The sequence below is a fragment of the Pleurodeles waltl genome, chromosome 6 (assembly GCF_031143425.1).
Source record: "Pleurodeles waltl isolate 20211129_DDA chromosome 6, aPleWal1.hap1.20221129, whole genome shotgun sequence".
Lineage (NCBI taxonomy): Eukaryota > Metazoa > Chordata > Amphibia > Caudata > Salamandridae > Pleurodeles > Pleurodeles waltl.
Window position 1 is genome coordinate 661,982,428 of NC_090445.1, and position 19,615 is coordinate 662,002,042.

General features: G+C 43.4%; 1 protein-coding gene across 1 annotated transcript in view; it reads right to left on the reverse strand.

The window, feature by feature from the left end:
- LOC138300117 (fish-egg lectin-like) overlaps positions 1-19,615 on the reverse strand; it is a 51,102-nt gene that overhangs the window by 22,281 nt on the left and 9,206 nt on the right. The window contains exon 2 of the mRNA XM_069239035.1: positions 17,818-18,057. Coding sequence (XP_069095136.1) covers positions 17,818-18,057 — 240 coding nt within the window. The remainder of the gene's footprint in view (positions 1-17,817; positions 18,058-19,615) is intronic.

Sequence of the window (19,615 nt, forward strand, 5' to 3'; positions counted from 1 at the left end):
GTGGTGAGCAAATAAACAATGGATTAAACCCAGATCTTTGTGACTGGGGGTGAATGTTTGATTTGCTCTGCATTCCGTCCATCATCTGTTCTTTTTGCATTTGTTGCCCCAAGTGCGAAGGGTATGCCCAGACGTGGGTCCCGTGCTCACTGCACCACTGGATTCAAGCTAGCCTAGCTGATGAAGGGTGATACCCTGAAACTGGTCCTAGGATGCTTGTTTCTGGTCCAGGGAGGACCTGGCTTGGCAGTTCGGGTTGGACTGTTCCCATGAGGAACAGGGTCAAGACTGATTTGTATATGGCTGGGTTGTAACTGAGGTGGTGTGGTGAGCAAAAAAACGATGGATTAAACCCAGATCTTTGTGAGTGGGGGTGAATGTTTGATTTGCTCTGCATTCCGTCCATCATCTGTTCTTTTTGCATTTGTTGCCCCAAGTGGGTAGGGTATGCCCAGACGTGGGTCCCGTGCTCACTGCACCACTGGATTCAAGCTAGCCTAGCTGATGAAGGGTGACACCCTGAAACTGGTCCTAGGATGCTTGTTTCTGGTCCAGGGAGGACCTGGCTTGGCAGTTCGGGGCTGGACTGTTCCCATGAGGAACAGGGTCAAGACTGACTTGCATATGGCTGGGTCGAAACTGAGGTGGTGTGGTGAGCAAAAAAAGACTGGATTAAACCCAGATCTTTGGGAGTGGGGGTGAATGTTTGATTTGCTCTGCATTCCGTCCATCATCTGTTCTTTTTGCATTTGTTGCCCCAAGTGGGAAGGGTATGCCCAGACATGGGTCACGTGCTCACTGCACCACTGGATTCAATCTAGCCCAGCTGATGAAGGGTGATACCCTGAAACTGGTCCAAGGATGCTTGTTTCTGGTCCAGGGAGGACCTGGCTTGGCAGTTCGGGCTGGACTGTTCTCATGAGGAACAGGGTCAAGACTGATTTTTGCATATGGCTGGGTCCAAACTGGGTTGGTGTGGTAAGCAAAAAAACTATGGATTAAACCCAGATCTTTGGGAGTGGGGGTCAATGTCTGATTTGCTCTGCATTCCATCCATCATCTGTTCTTTTTGCATTTGTTGCCCCAAGTGGGAAGGGTATGCCCAGACGTGGGTCCCGTGCTCACTGCACCACTGGATTCAAGCTAGCCTAGCTGATGAAGGGTGATACCCTGAAACTGGTCCTAGGATGCTTGTTTCTGGTCCAGGGAGGACCTGGCTTGGCAGTTCGGGCTGGACTGTTCTCATGAGGAACAGGGTCAAGACCAATTTGCATATGGCTGTGTCCAAACTGGGGTGGTGTGGTGAGCAAAAAAACGATGGATTAAACCCAGATCTTTGTGACTGGGGGTGAATGTTTGATTTGCTCTCCATTCTGTCCATCATCTGTTCTTTTTGCATTTTAGAAAGTGGGCATTTCTCGGTGCTTATACCTCTTGTGCTTATAGCCTGTGTTCACTACACGTCTAGGGCTGGGTGACACCTACACTTACATATTTTCTAGACAGGCACAACAGAGGAAGGGCTGGGTGTGACATGGGATACATCTCCACTCATCTGCATACTAATAGTCTTCCTGGGCTGGGAGGGAGTGATGGCTAACACATGTCAATAGGTTGTGGCCTGTCCTCACACAAAGGGCTGATTTACCACTTACTGGTCGTCTGGAGCCAGGGCTGGACTGAAAGGAATTGTTGTGCACTTATGAAGGCTCCTTTGAACTCACCCCTTCATTAAAGACATTTTTTACTATAAAGTACTGAGGCTGTGACCCCATGATTTTAGACACTCCGTGGGTCTTGTACCCAGGCACTGCTGGCTCTGTATGGTATGTATCACATTGCCAGAGAACTGCTGTACTGCCAGGCGGAAACACTATTTGAACCACTTGCTTTGTTGTGCTGGCCTGCAGCTTTTTAGGCTGCTGGAGAGACTGCCACCGTGCATTTAGACTTGTGCTGGCCTGCCTTCCTGCGCCTCACATTTTTCCCCAATGTTCTCCAAGGGCTTGTTGGCTTGCTCCTTGTTCTCCCTGAGGTCTTAGGAACATCCAAGACCTAGGAATCTGCCTCATTGCCAGCTGGGGCTGCTGGGGTTTCAGCACGGTGCTCATTTGCAGCTCATCGCACCATCTTTCGAATGCCAGTGCTCCACTTTGAGGGAGCATTCCAGATTGCTAGCTGGTGCTGCTGGGGACCGAGCACGGTGCTATGTTGCAGCTCATCACGCTGTTCTACTTGTGTAATTGCTCCTCTCTGTGAGAGCGTGATGCTCTGCCCAGGGAGAGCCCTGCAGCCAGGGGACTCAGTGCATTTCTTTACACCGCCACCCCCAATGATCAGTCTGTGCAATGAGGATATGTATCCAGAGGAAACTCAACGCCAGGCTGGGGGTGTGGTGGTGACGTCAACGCCGCCTACGCTTTCCTGCCGCAAGAGGGCTCCCAGCTCCGATCCTCCCATCAGAGGCCCCTGCCGAGAACACCTGATGCAGCAGGGTCCAACAGAGAGGCCTGGAGCTGTGCTACAACTTGTCTAGAGTCCCCCCCGTGGGTGTTCCTCTCAGGTACTGCGAGTGGAGTGTGAAAGGGCTGGGGCCCATTATTAACGCCATATAGCCGTCCCGCACTAGCTCCACAGGTGGGCTGCTTTCTTCCCAGAAGATGCCACCCAGTGGCCACGGAGGGCTCCAGGTTCGCCAACAATTAGGGGGCAAGATTCTGGCCTCAACTTGAGAAAATTAATGCTTGGGGGGCACTTAGTCTGTTGTGGGCAGCACAGTGCAGAACCTCGAAATAGGCCCCCAGGCGAGACATCGAATCACCACTAACAACTTGCTTCATTAAGAAAACTGTGGATTACCATATTACAAGTAGTAGGTGCACAGACACTTCTGTGCCTACATTGGGAAACCTGATAACCATATAACGTTTAGTAGGAGCGCAAGTGCGCTGTGACCTATGTGCTTATGGTGATAATTGGTTATTATGTGCTTTTTTTTCTAATTTACTGGCATTACATGCAATAATTTGATGATATATGTCATTTTGATATTTCCCTTGTTTAAGGATAAAGGGTACCATCTCAGTAACTGCACAGTGTGCACAAAATGTATGGTTCATGTTGTTTTGGTCTGATTTTATGTACAAGATAATAAAGTTATATATTTTGATATAATTCTGTATGTAGTCTCTTTTGTGGTGTATCCATTGTGTTGCTGTATTGTGCACTCTGATGATAAGCCTGCCTGCCTGCTCTGTGCCAAGCTACGAGTTGGTGAGCACAGTTTATCTTTGGTATGTAACTTACGTCCCCTAACTAAACTGGTGTCCTCTGCCTGGCTTAGGTGCATACCCTAGCCAACAAGAAACCCCATCTGACGTATGTATAAAAAGGATGGTTTGGGCCTGGCAAAAGGTTTATTTTGCCAGGTTGATATGGTAGTTCAAAACAGCATGCACAGGGTCCAAAAGCAGGCCTGAGATGTTTGAATGGCTACTTAAGTGGGTGGCACAATCAGTGCTGCAGGCCCTCTAGTAGCATTTAATTTTTCAGGCCATAGGCACATGAAGTACCACTTTACTAGGGACTTACAAGTAAATTAAAAAAGCCAAATGGGGAGAAAACAATGTTACCCTTTTTAAGATGTGAGCACACACACTTTAGCACTGGTTGGCAGTGATATAGTGCACAAAGCTCTAAGTTCATCGAAAACGAGTTCAGAAAAGTACAGAGGAGTAGGCAAGTGGGTGGATGAGTGGATGACATGCTATCTGTGTGATGGCTTAAGTGCCTAAATTCATCAGTGACTGAAGATGCACTTTCAATGATAAGCCAGAGCAAGTGGGGGAAACAGCCATTACAACATGTTAAAAACCACACATTATTATTACCTTCAATCCATTACCACGCATATGCCTTTACCACGCATGCCTTTACAAAGATTTCATTGCAAAGGCATGAATGGTAAAGACATATGCATGGTGAAAAATTTACAGGTAAGTATTAAGTGATTTATTTATGTAAAGGCATGAATGGTAAAGGCTTATGCGTAGTTAAGGTTTACAGGTAATTATTACGTGTTTTATATATATATATATATATATATATATATATATATATATATATATCTGTGTATTAAGTGTTATATATATATATATATATATATATATATATATATATATTCCTGTTACCAAGTTCACCGAGAGCTGCTGTGCTCCAACCCAGAGTGCAAACTAAGTCAGCGCACTTCGTAATATTGTCCCAAATCCTTTGTTTTTTGTACACAAATGTTCCAACGCCTTTCTTCATGCTCAGAAAAGTCTTTTTTCAGTCCCTACTGTCAAACGGGTTTTGGTCGCCGCCGCAACCTTGATCCCTGACAAAAAGGGATAGATCTTGTCACCCTTTAACACATACACATAACCTGTGATTTACACAATGAAACTGTGAAAAGGCTTAAAGTGACTGTGCCGATAAATATCTACTATTTACAAAAGAAAACAGATGTGACAGTACTTATATTTATATTGCATTAATCATTAATCCTCTGTGATCTTTATGGTTTATCCTGTATTACTTAAATCATTACATTAAAACCATTGTTATTGCTACCATAAGGAACATGTTGTCTCTCTTCCTTAGCGCTTACTTGAAATCAACTTTATCATCTGCTTTACATTTAACTGGATTCCTGTGACTTAAATTTCTTTCATCTTCATGCTAAAAATGTGTTATTTGATATAACAAGAAATTATAACAACGCTAAGAGGTTAAATATACATGTAGTTGACAGTCACGCCCAAGTGGGCTAAATATCCTGTATGTACTCTTCCTATGGTAACAAAATTACAGTAGATGACCACATTACATATACCTAATAGTGCGGAAGGAGCTAAGCATATATTTATATACACAAGTACATTCCTATCACAAAATTAATGTATTCTCTGAATCACTTTTAACTACTTCCCAGCTTGTGCACCTAAACATAACACCTACACTAAAGACAAAATTACCTAACTAGTGAAACTATAAGCTATCTTAATATAAAAAAATAAAACAATACAGTTACTAATAATAAGAGCACTTTATTGAAACTATCCCTCATGAGGTCTTGTGTGCATGCAAGCTTCTCACTATAAATGTGTGTGAAGATATTCTTCACTAGTCAACCAGAGGGGCTCTTCGTATTAAGTTCTACTATGTACCTTGATTCCATTCTTCTAAGGGCCCTTTCCCTGTCACCTCCGCTTGTGCTGACAGACAAGGAATCAATCACATAATATACCAGTCCCTCAAAGTTCCCATGGTGACATGTCTCAAAGTGTCAGGCTACTGGGTACATCTGATCGTTATTCCTGATGGCACATACATGTTGGAGTATTCTCTTTTGCACAGACCTTATAGTACTGCCTATGTACATTAGAATACATGAGCATTGTAGCACATATATTACATAATTGGTCTTAGAAATGATATTCTACCTTCATTTTGTATTTTCTGTATATGAGTGCAGAGCTGTTCCTTTCATAGATACAAGCCTTACACTTTCCACATTTCATAAAACCTGGATGTTGACTGATCCCTTTGTTTTTCCTTTCTAGCAATCTCAGGGCTACTTTTAATTAAAGAGTCTCTCATAGAACTTGCACTCTTGAAAGTTATACCCAATCTAACTGGAACCAAATTGCCTATCACTGGGTTGTTCTTAATTAAGTGCCAATGTTTATTCAAAATGGAGCATATTGCCCCTACTTGCTTACTATGATTGTTCCTAAATCTATTACTGGAATCAAATTTAATCCATTTATTCTTTTTCTGACCGAACAAAATGGTATCTCATGGTTTTACTTTCACCTTGTGAACTGCTTCATCAATACAATTATCAGGGTAACCCCTTTACAAAAACGTCATGGGTAGCTCTTGAAAGGCATGCCCTTCCTCTACCTTCTCACCGCAGTGACATCTCACTCTAAGTGTTTCTCCATGCAGAATGCTATAAATCAATTTTTTGGGTTGAAAACTACTAGCATGTAAAAGTGTGTTACTTGAAGTAGGTTTTCTATACAGTTTTGTGTGCAATTTATTATCTCTTACATACACTGTTAAATAAAGGAATTGGACCTCAGTTGGATGGATTATACTTATGAATTTCAAATTGAGGGTGTTCTAAGAGATCTTACTAACAAACTTTTCTGCACTTTCTTGTGTATCTTTCCATATTATAAAAAAGATCATCAATGTATCTACTCCAGTGAATAATGTAATCCTCCCATTCTGAGTGGAACTCACTCCAGATTACCTGCTCCTCCCACCAGTCCATATGCAAATTTGCATAGCGGGGGCGAAGCAGGTACCCATAGCTGTCCCCCTGATTTGATGGAAGAGTTAACACCCCCCCTCAACAAGTATAGCCCCGGGGATGTAGTGGTCCTGGGGCTACAGGAGGTCTGAAACAGACCTCCAATAATTATTTCTAATATAGCTCGACCCATAATGGTTAACTGCCTGAGGGAGGAGTGGTCCCCGTGGTGTAGGGGTGGGCTGTGCGGCCATCTCACATATTTTAATATACCACCCTGGGGAGGTGGTGGTCCCCAGGGCTGTAGAGGGGATGACCCTCACATTATAAATGCATTTTGCCCCAGGTGATGGTGGTGCCCAGGGCACGGGGAGGCTGCGCAGCCACCTGCACAAATTTCATATTTTTCTCCACGGAGGTGGTGGTCCCCTGAGCTATGGGAGGGCCAGGCAGTCCCCCCCACAAAGTGGGACCTGACCCACCCAGGGGCTTATGTTAAAACACAAGAGCCCACACATTTTATTTCTTTATTTTTACTGCAGGATCGCACCCCAGCATTATTTCATGGCAAAAAAATGTAAAAAATGCTTTTTACCCATGTGAGGGTCCCTTTGGAACCCCAGCACCAGAGCTCAGGGGTCAGGGTGTTCCTACCCTTCCCCCTTTTGTATTTTTTATTCTTTCTATCTGGGACTCGGCTTCAGTCAAGTCCCAAGATGGCTGCCAACACTTCCTTTTTGAGTGTTGCCAGCCAATCAGATCTCAGCACGAAATCGGGAGGTGGTCATGAATCCTCTGCGTCCCTAAATGTACAAATGTGGATTTCCTTAAATTTCTCAAAAACTACTGAATGGATTTACACCAAATAGCAAACAAGCATTTGCAATGCAATGGGTCTCGCGGGTGCTTGAGTTAGAGTTATTAGCATTGTAAATTCCTAACTGGACTTCTCTAGCTATAAATTGAAAATGAACAGTATAACAGTTGACACAAGCGAGCAGATTCAAAGCGCCATCGCCTCCATGAGCATGAGCGTGTAAGAGAGACACAAATTGGAAAAAGAGGTTTTCTCTCAGTCAAACATATCAGCAAAAGTGCAATTATTCATGTGTCTGGGTTGATGGCCAAGGTGGTAATAAAACCGCCACAAGGAAGAATTTTTGAAAGGCAACTCCATGAATGAGTGATAGTGGTGAGCGTAGTTAAAAGCCTGGAGATAGAGTACAACAGGCCAGAGAGCTTGCACGTTCATCCTAAAAAGGGCTCTTTCTGGACCAAGAGCTACATTTCTGCCAAATGTGTAATTCCATCCAGTGGTTTTTGTGCTATCGCTGTTCAGTTTTTCCTACAGTAATTAACATTGAACTGGTCTAAATTTCACCCCCTTTATCTCGGCCCCCGCTTGATGGATCTGCCCAAAACTTTCCAGACAGCAGCTCACATGGCTGTCAATTTGTTTTGGAACATTTTGTTAAGATTCGTCAAGCGGCGCCAAAGTTATAGGCTAGCAAAAAACTGCTTTTTCTATAGAAACTATGTCCTAACTAAAACTTTCAAGTGGCGATGGCATTACAAAAGCATTGGCAATGCTACTAGCGATTGCATGACAGAACCACGCATGTCTTTACTATGGAGTCAATACAACACATGCATCTTTGCCACGCATGCCTTTAACAAGACAACTTTTACCATGCAGAACCACGCATGGCATTACCACTCATGTCTTTACAATGGAGTCAATACAATACATGCATCTTTGCCACGCACGCCTTTAACAAGACAACTTTTACCATGCATGCCTTTACAATTAAAATTTGGTAAAAGGCTTACGCATGGTAAAAATTTAAGAGGTAAGTATAATCCATATATATATATATATATGTATATATATATTTATATATATATATATATATATATATATATATATATATATATGGATTATACTTATACTTATATATATGTATATATATCTATATATGTTTATATACATATATATATATATATATATATATATATATATATATATGGATTATACTTACCTCTTAAATTTTTACCATGTGGATGCCTTTTACTATCCATGCCTTTACAACAAACTTTTAATTGTAAAGGCATGCATGGTAAAAGTTGTCTAGTTAAAGGCATGCGTGGCAAAGATGCATGTGTTGTATTGACTCCATTGGAAAGACATGCGTGGTAATGCCATGCGTGGTTCTGTCATGCAACCGCTAGTAGCATTGCCAATGCTTGTTTCACATTCAGCCAACATCAAAAGGGTGCCCTGTTTGTCAGTTAGTAAACTGGTGCAGAATGCATGACCAGTTTTTTAAAAAGGTCTTTGTCGAGGTCAAGTGGAGGGATTTAAAACACATTTATAGATTATGTTGATGAGTTAAAAGATGGCTTTTATAAAGTTGTAATCAGGAATTTTTGTAATGGTTATGATTTAGTGCACACCGTAGTGGGCGGAAAACAGGAAGGGAAGCAAATGTGTAACATTTTAGTTGGCAAAGTATCTTTGGCAACTTTTGACTCGTCTAAAAATGTTATGTCTGATTAACCACAGTGAGAATATTGGGACTTGTAAAATGTAGAGCATCGGATATGAATCCAACAACATTTGAGAGAAACAAAGATATGTTTGGATATTTTCAGGATTTTACTGTTTACAGTGGAAGTAAAATATTTAAGAAAATATGTTGCAAGGAAGGTCAAAGGCTCACAGCATAAGTGGATGGAGAGACAAGGGTAAGTTATGGATTATTTTAACTCAAGAACATCCATGTCTGTGTTTGCTGGAAGTGTTGTTGCGAAATCTTATGACGTTCTTGTACATCTTGTGGTGCTCACTGATAGACTTGGTCATGTAAAGATTTTAAACATAGGTTCATAATGTTGGACTCAATGTAAGACGTTATCTGGAGTTGTACTTGGAGTAATTTCATATACATGAGGTTATCAAAAGGGTTATCTCAGTGAAATGTGTTGGACCCACGGGTATTGGCTGGACAAAAATCAGAAGCATCAGCTGGACAAAAATATTTTCATAGATTTTGCCACCATTACACAGGAGTCATGAAATGTTTGCCGAGCTAAGTATTTACAAGTATTTCATGTTTGCTCCATTGAAGGCAGTTTACCCCCAGATAAGGCTACGGTATGATCATAGGGAACTGCCTACATGTATCAGTTGGTAAACATACACACATTGGAAGATGTCCACTGTACAAATAACAGCTGCATATGTCAATCCTATGGACCTCTTCAGGCTCCCTCTGATGTGCCTTTCCTAAAGTGGCCCTTCTTTTTCATTCAAGACTTTCCCCAAAGGCATTTTAAGAATACAGAAGTAACCTCTGCATTGAATACCCCTGTCTCCGTCTTCATTTGTAGCTGCAAGGATTCACGGAACAAATCCTGCCTCATGATTATTACTGAGGCTGGATTTCTGTAAACACTTGCAACCAGACAGTCTATGCTGTGCCTGACTGATACATGTAATATTTGACAGATACCTGCCCAGGTAACCTCTCCGATGTACAAACACCGCACTGTAATGCAACCTGGCCTGGTAACCTCTCCGATGTACAAACACTGCACTGTAATGCAACCTGGCCTATAAAACATTTAGGCACATATTTATACTTCTTTAGCGCTGCATTTGCATCACTTTTTGATGCAAAAGCAGCGCAAACTTACAAAATGCAATTATATTTTGTAAGTTTGTAAGTTTGCGCCACTTTTGCGTCAAAAAAAGATGCAAATGCGGCGATAAAAAAGTATAAATCTGGGCCTTGGTCTGATAAGTTTCCATAAACATCCTCTTGCAGTATCCCCTTCCCGATCCTTTTGTTAGGGGATAGTTCACTCTGGAATCAAGGGCAAGTAAAACCTGAAGGTATGCATTTTTCACTGAGCAACATCCATCCTGAAACTGTAGAGTTTCTAAGCAAAAGCTTTGACAGATCTCACAAATCTATGCAGTGTCTATTTAACTCAAAGGTGCTGGACGTAGGAGTGCAGAGGAGCTGCAGCACCCAAAAAATAACCACGCTGGAACTCAGAAATTGAATTGGTGAGTTTTTATCTCCTCACAGTTGGTGTGCTTAAAAGACAGAGGTCAAATGTCAGGTTATGTCTCTGACAAACTGCTGCTTTTTCTTTCAACATAGAGATTAGTGTTTACTTTCCCTGACTGCAACATGAGAGAATTTTGTGAAGTAAATTGTGTGAAAATATTGTATAGGGAGTGTGAAAGGAAACATTGTAGAGTGTCATTTTTTTCTAATATAGAACAACATTTCAATATCTGTAAATGAACTGTATAAATATTTCATAATATATCAGCAGTTAGGAAAGCACAAATAAAGCACGTTTTTTGTCATTCTAAAGTATGATGTAAACAAAGATTATCAATGGATCAAATCAAGACACCTAATGATGCGCAAATGATAAATGTTTGCTGAAACTCAGTTTCCACACATTGTTTGGGTGCAATATAGTTTTATCCATAACACTGTGGGGGTCATTCTGACCCTGACGGGCGGCGGAGGCCGCCCGCCAGAGTTCCCCCCTCCGAAATACCGCTCCGCGGTCGAAAGACCGCGGAGGGTATTCTAAGTTTATCCCTGGGCTGGCGGGCGGTCGCCAAAAGACCGCCCGCCAGCCCAGGGAAAAACTCCCTTCCCACGAGGATGCCGGCTCGTAATCGAGCCGGCGGAGTGGGAAGGTGCGACGGGTGCTGTTGCACCCGTCGCGTATTTCACTGTCTGCCAAGCAGACAGTGAAATACTTGTAGGGGCCCTCTTACGGGGGCCCCTGCAGTGCCCATGCCAGTGGCATGGGCACTGCAGGGGCCCTCTTACGGGGGCCCCGCGACCCCCCCTACCGCCATCCGGTTCCCGGCGGGCGGACCGCCGGGAACTGGATGGCGGTAGGGGGGGTCGGAATCCCCTCGGCGGCGCAGCTAGCTGCGCCGCCTTGGAGGATTCCAAAGGGCGGCGGTACACTGGCGGGAGACCGCCAGTGTTGCCGGTCCGACCGCGGCTTTACCGCCGCGGTCGGAATGCCCTTGGGAGCACCGCCGGCCTGTCGGCGGTGCTCCCGCGGTCCTCCAACCCGGCGGTCATTGACCGCCAGGGTTGGAATGACCCCCTGTATGTCTGTGCAAATTTAGTGACCATTTAATGGACAGTGTGATGTCTCTTAATGACAGTGTGCTATCAGTCCATGTTTTAGTAATATATTTGCAACAGTGTGCTCCCAAATGCAACACCATCTACACAGCACACCCTTACCACTCTCATGCCAAATGGGCCTGATTTATGTGCTATATTCGTTCTTCATGTTACAATTCGTTCTACATGTTATCAGTGTCACACCTTTATAGTGTGACACTGATGCAACAACCCCACTTTGAAAATTGATCCGGCACCACTGCTTTAATTGTGACATTATCTAGAGGTATACAGAAATCTCTATCTTATTTCTGGATAATATGGCAAGTAAACTATAGGAAAGTCCAGCCACTTAAGAGTGTAAGGGAGACAAAGCACTAAACACAGGCACACACTTGAATATCTACAAAGTACACAAAGCCCTGTGGCCCTTGATTAAGTGATGCAACATAGATGTCATGTGAGATACAAACAGTGGAATATATGCACATTCTGACTGGCAAAACCCCACTTTTTAGCTGAACAGATTCTAAGTAAAAGCTCTACTCAACAAAATGTTATTCCACATATGGTGAAGGACAGATGTCTTTCAAAGATGCATTTAATCCTTGTTGGAACTGGCACTTTTTGCGGTTTATCCCCAAGCCTTTTGCTTTTGACCTCCTGTTTTGGACCTGTGCTTCATTTTGTTTTTGCTGACTTTAGGACTTTGTGCACTTTACCACTGCTGACCAGTGCTAAAGTGCAAGTGTGTTCTGTCTAAATAGTACTGGTGATTGGTTTACCCATAATTGGCATATTTGATTTACCAGTAAGTCCCTAGTAATGTGCACTATGTGTGACCGGGGTCTGTAAATCAAATGGTACTAGTAGGCCTGAATAGGGCTGTGCCTGTCCTTACACAAAGCAATCGCCAACCCCCTGGAGAGTCTCTAGGATCAGGGCAGGAAAGGCAGGGTCTTGTGCACTTACAAGACTTTCCTTTGAAGTTTGCCTACTTCAAAGGCAGAACTGAGTACAAAGTATTTGACCGCTGAGACCATAACTAAAGAACACTTCTGGACTGAGGGCATTCTGCCAGGAAGAAGACCTAGAAGCCATAGGAGGGACTGTCACTCAGCCTGTTGCTTTGCTGTGCTGGCCTGCTGCTTGCTGCTTCTGGCCTGGGAGTGAAAGGACTGGTCTGTGCTTCCTAAATCCTGCTTCAAAAAGGTTCTCCAAGGTCTTGGGCTGAGCTTGCCTTCTGTTGGAAGTCTCAGAGACATCAAAGGCTTCATCTGCCGGCACCTGGGCTCTCTTCCTGAGAGTCATGACTCGCCCAGTGGCGCCAAATCCAGTTCCCGGACCCCTGGGAATGAGTTCTAGTGTGACACAGAAGAAACTAAATGCCTCAACTCCAGAGCGACTTCAGAACCAGTGCATTGTCCGACTCTGTGCTGCTGCCTGCACCAAGGCCGTGGTCCCCGCTCAGTGCAACGATTGCAACTCACGCCGCAGGCCCGATTATGCCACGGCATCTCTGAAATCCCACCACAGTGTGAGTCCTGAGTGCTGTATCACTGACATCCGTGACATCCAACTCCGTCGCAACACCTGTGGCCCTGTGGTATGATTGCGATACAGCAAAGTCAACACAAGTTGTGACCTATGGGTTTTTTAGACAATCAACCTCGTGTCTAGCAGAAAAAAGAAATAAAAGTCTACCAGTTTTTTGAGACCAGAACCATTATTAGACACCAATTGTTTGTTCCAAGATGGCAACTGGAATCATCTGATTATTATTTTTACATGTCAATTCTCTAGACCCATGAGTGCATGTGGTACGTAGACAGTCTGCCTTAGTCTGCCTTACCCTGCCTTATTCAGTAGCAGGCAACCATGGCCTGGCTTCAGGGTCGAAGTGGGATGCAAAAGCATCCTTAGAGTAAATTTCATGCAAGTGGGGAAGAGTAGCAAGTGAGCCTGACTCGTCGTAGGAGGATCTGCTAGGAATTTTCAAACCTATTGACTAAAAAGACATAAGGTTTTACAAGCATCCTGATACTGGGCCTGATGGTACATTTTAACCCTTAAAAACATGCCACAGTACCCAGGACCAAACCCTCTCTGCAGCAGCAAATCAAGTGAGTGCTGATAATCAAATTGTTTACCTGGAATGGAAAACGATATACACAGCAGACAAACATAAATCCTGCAAGGAGAAATCTAGCCACCTTTAAATACAATACAAGGCTAAAAACAAAAATAGCATCGGAATTGATCCCAGAGTCTGCATTGTATGCTACGACATTACCAATATTTATCGGATTGGATTGCTGCTTAAAAATGTCAGAGAGCGGCTAATGGATGAAAATGGCGTCTCAATTAGTCCAGGGTCATTCTATTACTATGATTTAAATACACCAACCTGCCTAGGCTGTTGCTCGGATACTGCATAGCCCTTCTCGATTTGCCAGGCTCTCAGGGTGACCACTGGCGTTCATACAGGCTGCAGCTATTCACCATGGCTCGTGGCCAGGGGGCATCTCAGGGTGCCTGGACTATTGCTCAGGTTGCTACAATTGAATCAGTTTATTTGTCACTCTCAATTACACAGCAGAGCAATCCACTACCTTAGAGACAGTGCATGATGTCAGTATACACACGTTCTGATTTTCCCTGAAGGTTTATGAAACATCATTGTCATTCAGTTACCCTAAAGGTGTGTGAACTACTATTTTCATGTCACTTTCCAAATGTTCTCCAGTGTCTGCTCCTCTACCCAGGCACTAGTAGGTGCAGCGTTCTTTCTGCAAATGGACATTTCGCCGTTTTCACTGCAGCGCATAATTAAATAGCATTACAGTTGTAGGTGGTGAAATGCCTGTCAACAGCTTGGGAAGGGGAGAAGATGTATGGGGGGGCACTCTCCTCTAAAATGACACAAAAGAAAACAGCAATCACCGTAGGTCAAACACCGGCATTGAGAGAGTGATAGTGTTTTCATTGTGGTGAGAAATCCACAAATCACACAAGTAGCCTTTATAATATACGAACACATGCACATGAGTCGAAGCAGTCAGCGGTCAGTCAGGAAGGCAGGTGAACTCTCATTCATGGGTAGAGGCGGCTCCTAGAATAGGCACTTTAAGAAATTGACAGGCTGAGTGCATCAAGCTGTGAAATTACACATTGCAGCTATTTGGTGCATTTCCTGGTGTCTGCTAAACCCAGCGGTCTCTGTGTGGCGGTGGGAGGGGCTGACCAATCCCTCTGAGGCAACTGCAGTTTGACTACAGTGAGCAGACTTGTCAGATTTATGAAATGACCTGGACAATTACAACTCTCACGCTCCTAGGATGGGTAGGTTCGGCCTTTCAAACGTATTACATGCTGATGACCTTGTGCTAATTAGTCGAACTCCGGTTGGCCTTCAGCTCTTGCTCGAACCTACCCAGAACTATTCTGTAAAAAAACGGGCTGAAGATAAACTTGGGTAAATCGAAAGCCCTGCAGTTAAATCAAAGAAAGGCCAACCGAAAGCATTACTGGCATCCGGCAGGGCAAAAGCTAGAAATATTTAATGAATACAAATACTTGGGGGGTCATAATAGACAAGAAAGGAACATTCACGCTCATAAAGAGACACTAAAAAAGAAGAGGACTGGCTATAACGGGTGCACTGAAAAATCTTAAGAAAATAATTTCAGGACCAAGGCTTACCCGCTCTTTCGGGTGATACAGACAAAACTCATCCCAGCTATCACCCACGGGAGCAAATGCATGAGGGGGAGGGACGCTAGCACATTGAATGGCAGAATAACTAAAGCTCTGCAGAGGATTTTCAATCTACCAAATTATATCCCACCAGTGCAAATAAGACTAGAATTTGGCATGCAGTCACAACAGTTTGCACTCAGGGGCTCTTACGTCAAAGTTGGTATAAAATCAAGAGTGCCGGGTCTGGGTCTTTAAATGCTCACTTATGGGATGAAACATTGGGCAGAGACACAGGTGCAGCAAACGGATACCTACAAGAGTCAGTGGTGGTCCTGGGCCTTTGGGATCTCTGCGATACCTAGGGGACATATAGCAGCTTTAAAAAGCTCGTCAATAAAGCCGTCAAAAGGGTCTCTGTAGTAGAAGACAAAGCAGTATTGGCAGGAAGGGCACATGGATGGTTCACTTTGCAGAGCTACCTTAATGCTGCTCCATAATCCCAACTAGGAGCCGGATTCACTATGAAACTTAAAGACAAATATATCCAGCACCAGCTCGGCATCCTTCCTGCTTTGCCTCATCTTCCTTCACGGAAACACACTCAGGCATTTATCAGCTGCCGACTCCGGGGCAGCGAAAGAGGATGTGCTGCACTTGATATGTATATGTGGAGAACTCAGAGAGGAACACAGACTACTCGAGGCCCCTCTTTAATTCACCGGGAAAAAGAACATGGCGGCAGTGAAAGCATGTTTTGCTGGTGGAGACACCCAGCTGGGCTGCCGCCTTGTACGATTCTTGAGCATTACCGAACAGAAATTACAATCCAACAGTTCACTGCCCCTGTGCTAAATTGCATAGGTTACTGTAACTTATAAAGCGCTTACATTAATACAACTGGCGCTATTCTAGACTGCTTTCACTTGTTAGCTGTGTAATGTATTAGACGCTGCTGGCTTTGTTCTTCGCCCTGCTAACTGTTCAATGTGGGCTTTGCTCCCGCCTTGTGCTCCACAGCGGTCATTATGATCCTGTGGCACTTTCATTTCAATAATGAAGCTGCTAAAAGTAGATTTTATTTTGATAACCTTTTTATTGATGTTGCTGGTACGTTTTTAGTATGATCAAGATTGACTTTTGACATAATGTTCATTTATGGCGGATTAATTTGTCTTAACAGAATTCTTTCTTTCTAATTTTTACTTTATTGCAATGGTTTTAATTAATCATGCAAATAAAAGATTATTTGCTTACAGTGAGCAGGGGTGGGCAGAGGAGACTTTTGCAAGTACTCTACAAAAGTCCTCCTGGGAAGACGAAGCACAAGATATAACCCACCTCTTAGGTGCACGACACGTCACTACTGTAGGGATATCAACGAGAGAAAGTAACAAGCATTTTCAATGCAACGGGTCTTGCATTTGCTCGAGTTAGAGCTATTAGCGCTGTAAAGAGAAAAAAAACGCAGCGCTGTGTAAAATGCAGCGCGATCGCGTGGAAAATAAACAGATAAATAGTCCGGACCCCAGGCTGAAAGCCTCGTATGTTTTTAGTAGTTTACCGGTGCTGTGTAGGTGGGCTAAACACCAGAAAAGGCATGACGTATGCATGCCTTTCACAAATGAAAGCAAGCGGATTTGAAAAGGCAAGCCCACGAACCAATGTAAGAGACTGACGTGACATGGGCGTGGTTTGAAGCCCAAAAAGAGATTACAGAATGGATGCAGCGCTTTGCGCTCGCCCATAGAAAGGGCAGGTAGGACTCCATATCTCCATTTCGAGAAGGGGTGTTATTGCAGACAGCGGGACTAAAGAAAAAGAGGACTTGTGCCAACAAGGCCACAGAGCAGGAACATCTTTAGTGCACTAACTAACCCTGACTAAGGACAGAAAATGTAATAGGCAGGATAGATGTTCCATAAAGTTCTGAGATGTATTCATAAAAGGCACTCGGTAATGCTACCTAAGTGCGGTTTATCAGTTGCAGGCATGAAGTTGGCAGTACACAAGAAGGTCATTTCTAGCTGGATTGCTCACCTCTGCCTGATCCTCAGGATCATAATGGCACAACTGGAGGCATACCACTGTGCTGCTTGTACCATTTTATGGTACGGATCACTTACTTTTCCTACAACATCCTGTGTGAACAAGCTCTTTAATGTCCAGAATCAGCATTGGGATTTTCCCCAAAAATTTTAATGCGACCCCTAGAGCTACTGCCTGTTGTCAGAAATGGTCTGCATTACTTCATAATTACTAGCATACTTGTGTCTTTGGTGTTAAAACCATTGGTTTGTGACTTCTTCTGTAACAGAGAATACAGCAAGGGATATAGACTAGAATTAAAATGTATTGTTGCTCAGACAAGGGACTTGTATCAGGAACTACACACTGTGCTGGCTATTTTCTCTAATTTCTGGTCAGTTCGCACTGCCTTCAATAATATAATTTGTGAAGCTGTTTGTATACAACTTTGGGACATTACCTTTTTTTGCATAAAAGGACTTTACCTTTTTGGACTGGTCTGCTTCCCTTCATATAAGGAAGTGGGTTGAGGCTTTGCAGGTTATAGGGATATGTGAGGCAGCCACTCAAGTTAATTTATTTATTCATTCACTAGCAGTAAGCTTGACTTATACCTACCGTCAGTCTGGACCCAGTCTGCGCCCACAAGTTTGTAGATGTTGTTGTTTCTGTTCACGCCCCAGAGTCCACCAGGGCCCACTGAGATGTGTGAGAGAGAACCGGGGATCTGCGTCCAGCGGCCACTGTACAGGGTATAAATGTTCTCGTTTGCATTCACTCCGACCACCTGTCCGTTGCCAGCATCGATCTGCTTGAGTGCCCCAGGCACCTGATCACAGTTCAGCTGAACAGTTTGACCTAGAGGTGAGAGTGCAAGAGACAAAGGTTTTACACAAGGTCAATGGTGCTGATTTTATTGGAAGATTTCTGCATGCCATTTATTAATTCACCCTTGTTACTCGTTTGTGGAAGATCTTTGATTGACTTTAATGTTCATGAAAGTTTCAAGGATGACCATTTGAAGTCAGCCACTACCGGTTCTCTAACTATAACAAGTGAATTTCTATGGTTTTGTATACTTAAATTGTAAGACTAACTATAATGTCCCTGTAAACGTTGGTCTTTAAGTGAATTGTTATGTTCTTTTTAATTCTATTTCCTAACTATAACATCCGTGTAACGTTTGGTTTGTTCAGTGAATTTCTATGTTTTGTTTAATGTAAAGTAATTTTCATTACTATACATTAATCCAACCACTGCCGCGCACGGCCTTTGCCCAAATGTGGCAAACCCCCTATCACCACCCAACCCAGAGACATAGAGAGAAAGTGAGAGATTAATAAAGAGAGTGATTTAGAGAAAGATTTCACAGAGAGAAATTGAGAGAGAGAGAGAGACAGAGAGACAGAGAGACAGAGAGACAGAGAGGTAGAGTTTTTTAGGCTTTAATGATTGATATACTTAGAATGAGATATTTCTGGACAAATTGAAAAGGAAAATATTTTTGTCAATTAAAAAGAGCAATATCACCTTTCAGTTTGTAATTCAAATATTTATAGTTGAAAAGAAACTGAAGCAGAAAATGACCAGAGACTCACCTAGGTTGGAACTCTTAAACTTCAATGTGCATATCTGAGACCTTACCCACTAGGTCAGAGGTGACTCCTTACTGTGCAATGTCTAGACTTAGCTATGACATTCAACCACCATATTTTGAGTGGAAAAAGACTTCAGTGTTTCATTACTGGGAATGTTTAACCGTCAAAACAGTAGAAAAATAACAGAAACATTGTCATGATATATTAGGATTTGAACCTTCAACCTACTGACAGTCCAAGAGCTTTAGCCTTAGGCCAGAAGTGACTCTGGCCTGCTGTCCATTAAAATGTAAGGATACTATCTGCGACACACATCTTGCTAGTTTGACGGTTTGAAGTCATTGCACGGAGAGACCATTGCAAAAACAATCCTTCTCTCTCTTTCATCCCATTATGAGATAGAAGAGAGAGAGAGAGCGTGACAGGACTGCTGGGGAAGCCTCAAGGCCTCCACAGTCTTAGCTGGCTCCCACATCCTGCGGGAGCCAGCACTGCTTCCACAAGTAGGGAGCTGCTTTAAATAGCAGCTCCCTACTTGCAGGAGCAATGTTTTCATCTGTTTCCCAGCACCCATATTTGCAAGCAGGGAAACAGTGGAAAACTCCACTTTCTGTAAGTGTGACCTGCTTGACAGCTGTCACTTGCAGAAAGCAAAGTGTTTGCTCGGGCTTGGCGGGAGCTGTCAAAGCCCCCACCAAGTCAGAGCAAACAGCTATGTCCTAGAGCTGGGCCCTTTCCAAGGCAGGGCCTCTTGACTCCGGAGAAAGACTTTCTAGTATCCCTAGTTGCTCCTTGACTATATTAACCATCATCTCCAG